General features: G+C 41.2%; 1 protein-coding gene across 1 annotated transcript in view; it reads right to left on the bottom strand.

Moving 5' to 3' along the window:
- Nucleotides 1-7418, bottom strand: part of ltbp1 (latent transforming growth factor beta binding protein 1) — a 195653-nt gene extending 188235 nt beyond the window's left edge. Inside the window, 3 exon segments of the mRNA XM_061788961.1 lie at nucleotides 4435-4505; nucleotides 6695-6975; nucleotides 6977-7418. Coding sequence (XP_061644945.1) covers nucleotides 4435-4505; nucleotides 6695-6975; nucleotides 6977-7066 — 442 coding nt within the window. The 5' untranslated portion in view covers nucleotides 7067-7418.
- Between the last annotated feature and the right edge of the window lie 5230 nt (nucleotides 7419-12648).

Genomic DNA, 12648 nt, shown 5'->3' with positions numbered 1-12648 from the left:
TGACAATAATGTGACTCAAGTAAAATCAGAAAGTAGTCCTACAAAAAATTACTTGAGTAAGAGTAAAAAGAACACATTGAAAAATCCTGAGTAAATGGTGAGTAACTTCAGATTTTTTTTTAACAGAGCATGAACATCAATAAAATAAAAATAACAAAACGTGAATGTGCAAATTCTAACATTGCTGTGTGTGTGTGTGTGTGTGTGTGTGTGTGTCTGTGTGTGTGTGTGTGTGCTTATGTAGTGTTAATACCGGGAAACCCAATAGAAGATACTTGCAGTCATGTGACTTCCTTTTGTCGTTTGATTAGTGAACTAGACTTAAACGTCACTAGCGCTAGTGCCAGCCCTACCAGTTAACATGGATATTTGACTTCTAAAGCAGTCAATGGCAGTGAAAGTGTTCAATTGGATTGGAGCAAACAGCGCCCAATGCGGAACTCGAAGTCGTAGTCTAGACAGATAGGTCACGGAAGAAATAGTTGATAAATAAGCAATGATTGATAAATCAAAGTCGCGAGTAGCATTTAGATCATTGTAATAGAGTAAAAGTACCATTACTTCTTAACATAAATATTCGAGTAAAAGGAGAAAGTATGCAGTATTAAAACTACTTTAACAAATACAATTTATCCAAAATGCTACTGGAGTAAATGTAACAGTGTAAATGTAGCGCGTTACTACCCACCTCTGATTACAACACACGGATTTATTTAGGTAAAGGCAAGGCAACATCCGTTCCTTTTCAGTAATTGAGAAGAGAGTAGAGAATAATTGCCTCATTTACAGAACAATGGTGACAAGATGGGGCTGTTGACACCTGAGCGAGGATATTAGTTCAAAACTAATCCATACACTTGGCTGCCCTTTAGGCACCGAAGGTAGAAAAGCCACATGGCTGGGCTGTGGGACTTCTATTAATATCACAGGTACTTGGATTACGTTACTGACTACATTTTTAACAGGTAACTAGTAACTGTATTGGAGTATATTTTGAATGTATACCCAAGCCTGTCCGCTGCATATCCCGTTCCACGGGAGACAGAAGCATGCCCCCACAGCTGACTTTGGCGAGAGGCAGAGTACACAATGGATCGGTTGCCAGTCAATAAACAGGCCAAAAACCGTAAAAGGACATCAAATATTGCTGGAAGTTACAAAGTTTTCAGATTTTGTTAAGTCATAATAGTAAGACATAAAAACAGGTTCAACTGAAAACAAACAATTCAGAAAAAAAAAGATATATATATTTTTTTATATCGTTATAATTGCCTTCGCTGAATAAATGCAGGCTTGAACAAAAGGTGATAAAATTGTTAAATGTAGTGATCTGCCGTGGAAACTCTCTTGGCAAGAACTCATCGCCTTGTATTAAAATGAATAATTCATTAAAAGGTTGTGGACAATCAAAGAGATGGACACGCTTTCTTGTACGGTACATTTTTTACAACTGCACACAGCTCTATGGTGTCTGCGCCGGTGATGTGAGTCTATAATGAGCTCTAATATGCTTGGCCCTCAAGGAAAAGTGGAAAAAGTACTTTGGTAAGCATTTTGCCAGGTGTTCTAATGGTCAACCCTCAGGGAGTAAAAATGTGCCTGAATTTGCACACTGTATAAGGTCAGCAATGTTCAATCGGAATTGGGTATGTGACATTGCTTGTCGGTTTTAGGCCATGCCCACACGATAACAGAGCCGATCTTTTTCATTTTAAAGTTTCCCGTGAAGACGGAATTGTTTTAAAAAATGTGTGTGTTCACACAAAAACGCACTACAACTGTGTTTTACCCTGTTGTAGATATGGCAGGTAAGAGTGTAAGTAGCACTGTAACGCTGCCACAGGAAGTCCCCCAAAACAGAGAAGAACAAGTCAGTACGACGTAAAAAACAATGAAGAAGAATGTGAAGCGAGCAAGAAAGGAGACATTTGTCTGGGCTGATGATGAGGGTGAATGATGTTTGACGTATTTTGGACCCAGGTGGATGGCGACCGCTCTGCATGTCTGCCTTATGATATGTTCACACCGGGTGCAATTTGAACTATTTGCATGACATGATTACATATAAAGTCAGTAGTCTCCAAACGTGTATGAAAGATGTTGTGAAGAAGACAGGCCTATCCGTGTAAAATCACCTAAAGAAGAAGCACTTTACAGAGTGTGTGCATGTAATAATGCATGTATCATGCTAAAGACTGCCTCTCCTATAACATAAACAAAACAACGCAGCAGGCCGCATAGCGTTCGTGGTGGCAATTGAAGCACTTGTGTTTTTGTGTTCAGCAGAATAGTAGTTTGCTGATCAGAAATGAGATGAAAGTGCTTCAGGGGCTTGTTTACGTTAGCGTTTAGCAGCTAGCTTCGTTACATGAGCGATCATGCAAATAGTATCACAGTCAACGTCGCTGTCTGAGCGACCAGTTCCGGACAGTTGCGTTTGCTCATTGTGGCATTCTCAACAATCGGTCTTGTATTTATTTTTTTAATCACTTTATTTACAGATCACCGCATTGTATTCATTCGACATAACGTCACGTTTCTTCATCTTCTATTCTTGGTCTTAATCTTGATTTCTGGCAGAATGGTCATGCTTAAGTGCATTGCTGCCACCTAAGGGTTAAGTGATGAACACTTACAACAGAGCCAAACCTTAAGAAATATATTAAAATAACAAATATTGATGCCATCATTTATTAACGATTACGATAATAGAGTGATGATTATGTTATGCAATTGAACAGTAAGCAGAATTATTTTATCCTATTACATAGTATACTGCAATAATTGTCCCTCCATCCATCCTTTTGGTGCCTATCCCAGCTGACTCTCAGCGAGAGGCGGGGTACACCCTGAACTGGTCACCAGCCAATCGCAGGTGCAATAATTGTCTTGCAGTAATTACTTAAATCTTCTTGACATAATGTAAAAATGTAATACGGAAGTGAATTTTTATAGGTTGGCAGCTCTGCAATCATAGCGCATGGTTATGCGAGAACTGGGACTACTGCTTCATCGTCTCAGTATAGATACATATGTATGGTAAACATGAAAGTGCAAGGGCACGTTTTGCAATGTATTCATTCTGAGACCTGGTTTAAAAAATTATGGGCTCCCAAAAAGCCACTTTCACGTGGACAAAATGTAAAAACAATTTTAAAAAACTAATTATAACAAAACTTTGCAGATGCTCGTTTCTGTGTGGACATGGGTTAGAATGACAGTAGATTTATATATAGCCTTTGACATTATCTGCTTAGTTAAATTTCAAGGTTACATATACACATCCTTTGCCATTATGTTGACAGGCTTATAGGCCCTAAACCCTATAAATTATTTTGTAAGACTATTAAGCTTGGTTATTATTAAGTATTCTTAATGTCAAAGAAGAATCACACTTTCTGAAATGTGCATTAAAAAGATTTGCTATTGATTGTAAAAAAATATATATATATATATATTTCTACTTTTAGCCCTTTACGTTTATTTAAAAAAAAAAATCGTATCTCCCATTTAGATTCATCTTAATTCAAAGTAATTTTTTTCTTGCTCTAATGTTGTCCTACAGTAATGAAAGAAAATGTGAAAGGCCAATTTGTCTAATTTACTTTGTAGGGGAGCAGACATTCATTGCCATTTTCCTGCATACTTTGACCTTGTACATTTGGCATAGTGAACTGAGCAATTCCCCTAAGTCACAATTGTCTTTTGTCTACACTAGCCAGCCACTATGTCTTACAAGGTCATTTAAGCAGATTTGACAGTTTGTGTACTCTGCCATTCATCTCTTGCCTTCACCAAGTCTAGGGAACTTATTCAAATGTTTCTTGATCATTTGTCTACAACTGAATTAGTTTGTATTGATAAATAGCGTAATCGCTAACGCTTTTAGCTTGATCAGCCATGACAGGTCACTGATCAGTCTTGTATTAATGATTACACCCATACACATATATGTGTGAACACATGCTTTCATTACACTAGTGACTCTCAAATACAAATGTCTGGCGGCCATGGTTTAAGGTATGACATTGAAGATTGTCCCCTACTGGTCATTGTCCAGACTCCAGATGTTTGCGTAGTGCTTCCTGTGCCTGTATAAACAAGGAAACGCTCAGCTGATTGGAGTTCCCCAAATCACTTCATCCCTGGGCCAAACCAAACAACGAGTCACTTCATATTAAACAACATGCACTTACAACGCGTGAACTTTGTCAGCAACAATTTATTCTATTATTATATTATTACTGTGTCCTACTCTGTTTACAGGCACGCAGCAGATGCATGATGAATAATGTAACGATGAGAGAACCATGTTGTACTATGAGATGTCTTATTTTAAAAAAATATTTTTGGAATGATTTATCAGTTGATTTATTATGCCCATCCTTAATCTAGACTGCTTTACAAGGACAAAGAATGTTTGAAGTCACTTACGCTTTGTGCACCTCTGGGATCCTTGAGCATTACTCCATCCATGACAGCACTGGCCTCCACAGACATTCACTCTGTAAATATACAGAACAAGCAGAAGCAACCATGTAATTTATAATGTTTCTGAGCCTTACTTGGCAGGTTTGGTCTGGCCAGTAGTGCTGATTTTCCTCAGACCACCTGACAATGAACTGAAGATTGGAAATTTTTAATATTTGCAAATTATTCCATTTAATCAAAAAGGTGTTTTGCAAGACAAGCTGAAGGTCTTTCAGATAATGCTGACTACAATGTGCAGCGGTTTACAAAAGTTGAAAACTCCTTTTGCACAAAGTTCAGTATTTCTCTAAATAAGTGTATTATATTCTAAAACACTCTTCACGTCTGTTTCGATCGCATGTTTTCCCTCATTGTGGTCTTTCTATAGCTGAGAAGTAGTAGGGAAATGCTTCTTCTGACTTGTGAATGGCTCTGTGTATAAGTAGCCTGCGCCTTTTCTAGTCTCTTGTGCATGTTCCGCTGAGTAATTGTTTATCAAGTTTCTGAAGTGAAGTTATTGATTTGAAGCCCCCTATATGTTGTTGATATGTTGTAGGACTGGTCTGTGTGTGTTAGTAGCACATAGTGAAAACTGCTGAAAGCTTGTCGGTACCCCCCTACCAACCCTTGAGGACTTGCACGCTGCCAGAACTAAGACAAGAGCATGCAAAATACTCTTGGACGCTCCACATGCTGGTCACTACCTCTTCCCGCTCCTTCCCTCAGGTAGGCGCTACCGAACAATGCAAACTAAAACAAGCAGACATTGCAACAGCTTCTTCCCTCTTGTCATTAACTTCCTTAACAGTTAACTTACAATTCCATTGCAACATGCTGCCAATTTTTTGTCTTGAGTTTCTTGTCGCATTTCTGTCGGGCCAATTATACATTACTCGTGCACTCACTGTAGTAGTCTCACCACGCTACACTATTTCCATATCTGTTGTTGACCAATACTGGCCACTCATGCGCCTGAGAAGCATCTGCAACATATGCACAATCGACTGAGTAGCATCACAATCGACTGAGTAGCATCTGCACCATTTTCACAATCGACATTGTCCCAGATTATCGCACTACTAGTCACTTTAAACTGCATACATTTCTTGAAGTCTCTGCGCCCTTTGCACAGTGGTCATTGCACCGGACAATTGTTCTACAATTCATTTCAAACTGCTCTAATTGCCAGAGGACTCTGCATCTTTTTGCACAATTATCACCAAAAAATAAAATAAATAAATGAAAAATTGTACAGGCATTACCAGATAACTAGAAACCCTTTATTGCTCAGTGACTGTTTTTGTCAATCTCTTTATGTCTCAAAAGTGTTCTCTGTCAATTGACAGTTGTCTGTTGTCGTACTAGAGCCGCTCCAACTACCGGAAACAAATTCCTTGTGTGTTTATGACATACTTGGCGAATAAAGTCAAGTCAAATCAACTTCCAATCCCACAATAAATCCATGTTATCACAGATGCGTATGGTTGAATTTGAATGTATTGACATATTGTAACATGGCACGGTGGTCGACTGGTTAGCACATCTGCCTCACAGTTCTGAGGACCCAGATTCAAATCCAGCCTCACCTGTGTGGAGATTGCATGTTCTCCCCGTGCCTGCGTGGGTTTTCTCCGGGTACTCCGGTTTCCTCGAACATCCCAAAAACATGCATGGTAGGTTAATTAAAGACTCTAAATTGCCTGTAGGTGTGAATGTGAGTGCGAATGGTTGTTTGTCTATATGTGCCTTGCGATTGGCTGGCGACCAGTACATGGTGTACCCCTACCTCTCACCCAAACATAGCTGGGATAGGCTCCAGCACGCCCGCGACCCTAGTGAGGATAAGCAGTACGGAAAATGGATGGACATACTGTAACTCACAACCTTTGAGATGTTTATCTTAGTTCAATATATTTAGTTTGGTTTTAAATGTTCATTTTTTTTGTTTTAGATTATTTGCAGCATTTCAGTGCGCATGATTCTAAATGAATTAATCATTCATCATCACAGAATTGTGTTTAGCTTAGTTGGTTGGCTGAGCGCAGCTGGAGAGTCAGCTCTCATTGCAACACTAATTAAGAAGTCAATGGCATGAGTACGGTAATACGGACCTTTGGGTCACTTTTCGTGAACAAATCAAACAAATACGAAAACGTGACTTTTGGAAGTGAGTGAATATAAAGGTAGCCTCATTTCCCCTCCCCAACAGAAGCGACTGTCTCACCCAGACTGCTTGAGAAGTTGCCTGTGTTGGTTGTGCTCTGGAGCGCTCTGGCGAACAATGGACGCCTGGGTTGACGAGGCTTGCTTTCCCATCCGGCGGGTCCGGACCTGGCCGCCCAGTTTGGCGGTGAGTTCGACGTTGTAAGAGTGCGGAAGCCCCGACGCGCCGTGACGCGTTGAAATGGAGCTGACTCGCATCCCGTCACCTCGGTTTGCTCCCGCCGAGCCCGGACCGGAACCGGGACCCGGCCCGGGCTGGAGCACGTACAGCTTCCTGACGCCTGCTCCGGTTGTGCTGCTGTGCCCCAGTTGACAAACATAATGGTGAGAGAAGCAAACCCAATGAAAGTAAGAGGCCCTTACTCCAAGCCATGTCCGCGTCGTATCCAAAGTTTGAAAAAGTCTTAAAAGGGGGTTCGGCTCCGTGAAAGAATATTGTTCTATGAAAACACGCCGGTGAGATTGAGTTTACGAACTCCGTATGGTAATGTTCTTTTAAAATAGTTTTCGCTTCACTATGACACCTTCAAGTGAAAAATCTTTAGTAGCGAAAGGTAAAAATAAAAGTGGCCGCTGGGACGCTTTCCACTGTCTCCCCCCGCGAGGAGGTTCGGCTGCGGCTGGTCGTGACCACTACGTCCGAGGAGCTCCACAAGTCCAGGAAAGTTTCTTGATGGAGCAGAAGGCTGCCAGCCCAGCAGCAGCAGCAGCAGCCTGCCTCCAGAAGTGACGTCATGGGGGGGAAGTCTGTGTGCACACACACACACACACACACTTAAACTACATGGGGGCTGGCTGGCTGGGAGTTCCTTGGGCCCAAGGGTGTCTGGTCAGACCGGGGACCCCTGGGTGAAATACGCTCACCCACCCTGACACCTTTGTGCTCAACAAACATTCTCATGTGAAAAATGTGGCAATTCTGTCTGACTTCTACTTCAACTGGAATCACTTGACACTTACTAGCCACAGCATTTGGTATAATTTGTCTCAGATAGTTGGAGTCGCTGTAGTACTTTAGCAGAAAAAACACTTTTAAAAGATATGGGTCTTTTTATATTATTTTTTTAAATATAATTTGATCAATAACTGTAAAGACAAGGAGAATCTAACTTAGTAATTTTTTCATGCCACGTTGATTTTATGAGTAAGTGTCTCTCCCATGCTGAAACAGCCACACTTCAAATCCTATTTCAAAAAGCTATTGGTGAGTTGAAATGTCAGGCATTCATAGTAAAGGCAATCCTTATTGACAAAGCAAATGGTGGCTGCTCATTGAAAAAGACTTCTTTTTATAACTGGACAGACAAAAGTGCATATCAGTAAAGACATAAACCGCTTCATAAAAGTAAAGTGTGTGAGTTGCCCAAATTGTGCCCTCGACCCCAGTGAGGATAAGCGGTACGGAAAATGAATGAATGCACAAATTGTGCCCTTCAAACTCTGCATTAGAGCATTACATGTTCAGAGCATGCATTACAAGTGCATAAACGATCCATCCATCCATTTTCTGAGCCGCTTCTCCTCACTCGGGTCGCGGGCGTGCTGGAGCCTATCCCAGCTATCATCGGGCAGGAGGTGGGGTACACCCTGAACTGGTTGCCATCCAATCGCAGGCATAAATGATCCGAACTACTCATTACACTCTTGTTTTTGTATAATTTTAATAACGGTAAAGACATGCAATAGTCCCGACACTTTCACAAATTCATACATATTTAATCAGATTTTTTAAAAAAAAACACTATTTTGCTGTCTGCTATTGTATGAATGCAAAATGGCTGCCTCATCCTCTCACTTCAGCTCACAGATCCCAACAACATTGTAGAATAAATTGTTGATTGCAACAACATAATGAGGCTCTCTCCAGTGGCATTAAAGGTAAAGACAGCTTGAGTGACAAAGGACTATTTATAAAAGAACAAAAAAAGGAGCTCTGAAGACACTGAGATGGATTTGTGTTAGTTTTCATGGAAATGGCATGTTAAAAGATCTAGCGAATTATGTGAACATTAGCACTTAATGCCATATTTCTGGACTTTCCCCCCAAAATAGACTCAGTAGTTATTTTAGTCTCGTTTTCTGATTAAATATTTGCTTTTCAACACTATTTTGGCCCACCTACATTTTGGACGCATCAGCCTGTCACAGCCTCACATGTAGCAGGAGCCGATGACATTTCCTCATTGAACTACTATGTATTCTGCAGTGTAATTTTTGTCTATATTGAAAGTCGGGATGGTTTATTTTTTATAACGAGTGGAAATGGTGATAGTGAAATATGTTAGTAGGCTCGTTGTTTAAAAAATTTACTGTTGAAATGCCTCCTTGAGGAAAGAAGACAGGCACGTCACCCCACAAGATAATTCTTGCATTAATTTCCGCATATATAAACAAGTTTCGTCAGCTCAATTTTGTATTGATTTCATAAAAAATGCTTCTAAGATGTTTGAAAAGAGTTCCTATGGATGACAAAGGCGTTTCTGTAGGTGGCATTGTGTGACAGACGCGGACTTTGACTAGCTGTCATAACGTTGGACGATGAGAGTCTCCAGGCCAAAAGCTTTATGTGGCTTCATGTCCCAAAACTGCAATCATCACTAAAATATATGTGGAGATCTCTGTTTATGCCCACTTACACCTCTGAAAATATAAAAACATTCGGCCTTATCCATCCATTTTCTGAGCCGCTTCTAGGGTCGCGGGCGTGCTGGAGCCTATCCCAGCTGTCATCGGGCAGGAGGCGGGGTACACCCTGAACTGGTTGCACATAGGAACAAACAACCATTCGCACTCACAGTAATGCCGACGGGCAATTTAGAGTCTCCAATTCATGCATGTTTTTGGTATATGGAAACCGGAGTGCCCGGAGAAAACCCACGCAGGCACGGGGAGAACATGCAAACTCCACACAGGCGGGGCCGGGGATTGAACCCCGTTCCTCAGAACTGTGAGGCTGACGCTCTAACCAGTCGGTCACCGTGCCGCCCATTCGGCCTGATATTTTTGATTTAATGAATGCTAAGCGCTTCCTCTCCAAAGATGCTCACTACAGAAAAAGGAACAGTCTTTGTGTCCATAACATGCAAAATTTCAGGACGATCGTGCTGATATTTTTGTGGGCATAGAGAGGAGGAGTGCAATGATGTATGACAGCAATTTAAGGTATAATACCAACTTGTCTTTATAGTTATTGAGCAAATTATATAAAAATTACCCATATACAGGATACCTTTTCACCATGATGTCACACAGACATGTGCACACAATTAATTGACTTTACCAGGGAGGCTTAGGAGTGTGATCCCCTAAAGTTGGAACACACCTCCAGTCCCCCTTCTTAAAAAGGGGGACCAGGAGCCTCATGTACAAAGACTTGCGTGGATTTCCTACTAAAACATGGCGTACACTCAAATCCAGAAAACGTCGTACGCACAAAAATATCCAGATGTATGAAACTCTGCGTACTCATGAATCCAAGCACATTTCCTTCGTACATTCCAATCAACGTGGAAATGAGCGCACATGTTGGAGTAGCCAACTCCTCCCTGTCCACGCCCATATTTGAATATGCAAATCACATTTAAATGAACCCTGCACCTGAGTTGCCGATCTCTGCATTATCAGAAAAAAAGGAAAATGAGCAAGGTATTGAAGAAAAATAAATTTTCTGAATGTGAAGTTGCTCAATGAAGTGGAGGTGTGCAAGATAATCCTCATTGGCACGCGAAAGAGGAGTGAATGGGACAGCGCATGTGCTATTGTGGTACAGAAATGATTATTTTTAATCCTTTTTAATAGCGCACACACGCTGAACTAAAAAAAGAAGTGGTCAGACATTAAGGTGGATGTGAAGGGGAGGACAGCTGCCCACTGCCAAAGTGTGGCCCAAAAAAAGCGGAAGGGCCTCACCCTGTTCGAGGATAGAATCGCTGTGATCATGGGTGACACTGCTCTCTCAGGGGTGCTGGGAGCACATGTGGCTGACTATGATCACCCCACGAGGTTAATACCATGTATTTTTAGAACTCATAACAAATGTGTTCATACAGTAACCTACACTCAGCTCTCTGAGATAAAGGTTCATGCGTAAATGTATGTGTGGTATTTGTAATAAATCTTTTGAATTCAAATATAATCAGAATCAGAATCATCTTTTTTTGTCAAGTATGTCCAAAAAACACACAAGAAATTTGTCTCCGTTAGTTGGAGCCGCTCTAGTACGACAACAGACAGTCAATTGACGGAGAACACTTTTGAAACATAAAGACATTGACAAAAAGAGTCACTGAGCAAATAAAGGGTTGCTAGTTATCTGGTAATGCCGGTACAAATTATTATTAGTCCTCTAGCACTTCAGAGTAGTTTGAATGACTAATATAGCAATAGTCCGGTGCAATGACCATTCTGCAAAGGGCGCCGAGACTTCACTGGAATGAATGCAGTTTAAAATGACAATAGTGCAATAATCTGGGACAATGTTGATTTTGCAAATGTTGCAGATACTCCTCAATCAGTGTGCAAATGAGGCAGATGCTACTCCGGCATGAGTGGCCAGTATTGGTCAACAACACATGCAAATAGTGCAGCGTGGCGAGACTACTACAGTGAGTGCACAAGTAATGTATAAATGGTCCGACAGAAATGTGACAACAAACTCAAGACAAAAAAAATTAAAAATTGGCAGCATGTTGCAATGGAATTGTAGGTTAGCTGTTTAAGAAGTTGACTGCAAGAGGTAAGAATCTGTTGGAATGTCTGCTAGTTCTAGTTTGCATTGATCAGTAGCGCCTACCTGAGGGAAGGAGCTGGAAGAGCTGGTGACTCTGTGATGTGGATATCAGAAGCTTAGATATGCATCACATCAGCATATCAAAGAGGATTTCAAAAACTTTGACTCCTTTTTGATTACTCAATTTATTATTTTAATACACAGGGGTGGACACACACGCTGAAAAAAAATCATGGTTTTTTTTAGAAGAAGAGGGGTAAATTATGTCAATTTAAACACATTTTAATCATGTGCAACCGATATGCATGTTCAAATGAAGTAAATTCAAAGGACTCTTTTTTTCAGTGCATGTGCTAGAGTCACGAAGCGTTTGTGAGGGCAATAAGCGGCATAAATGATCGCCTTGATCAATTAATAGGTGTCCTCACAAATATCAGTGGTTCATTAAATACACTGGTTAACAAATGAATTCTGTGTCCTTGCCTCAATTGCATTGTTGAAATCAAATGTTGCCGGGCATGAATTGTTCATCAGTGCTAATTGTTCATGTCTCTCTGATGTGCAGATTTATGAGAACAGTTTCCCAGCATCACCAAGTGTCGCCAAAGCACCATGCAGTTGGCGTGAGGCACCGCACATTTCCACATTTTTTGTGCGTATGCACCTTTTGTACATGAGGCCCCAGCACCCTGGTCTGCAATTCCAGAGGCACTGTCCCGCGATATCCACGCGATGTTGCAGAGGCGTGTCAACCAGGACAGCCCCACGATATCCAGAGCCTTTAGGAACTCCGGTCGGATCTCATCCACCCCTGGTGACCTGCCAGCAAAGAGCTTTTTACCCACCTCAGTGACCTCAACCCCAAAGATAGGAGAAACCGCCTCAGAGTTCCCAGACTCCGCTTACTCATAGGAAGGTGTGTCGGTGGAATTGGGGAGGTCTTCAAAGTATTCAGCCCTCCGACTCATAACACAACGTCCCGCGTTGAGGTCAGCAGTGCTCATGCCCCATTCCCACAATACGTAAAGTCATAATTACATCAGCTATTTGTATAAAAAAGAAAATAAATTTAAAAGAATCCAATGAAAAACAATAAGTACGGCATTAACTGAGGGTGCCTTCTTGTGCCACGTGACCACATATTCTTACGCCACTGCACAAACTAGTTCATTGCACGCGATTCGTAACCTCGAAACGTATGTTGGTACAATCGAGCACCCCCTGTA

This window comes from Phyllopteryx taeniolatus, chromosome 11 (genome assembly GCF_024500385.1).
Source record: "Phyllopteryx taeniolatus isolate TA_2022b chromosome 11, UOR_Ptae_1.2, whole genome shotgun sequence".
Lineage (NCBI taxonomy): Eukaryota > Metazoa > Chordata > Actinopteri > Syngnathiformes > Syngnathidae > Phyllopteryx > Phyllopteryx taeniolatus.
Note: the sequence above shows the minus strand (reverse complement) of the source record. Positions and strands in the feature narration are given on the sequence as shown.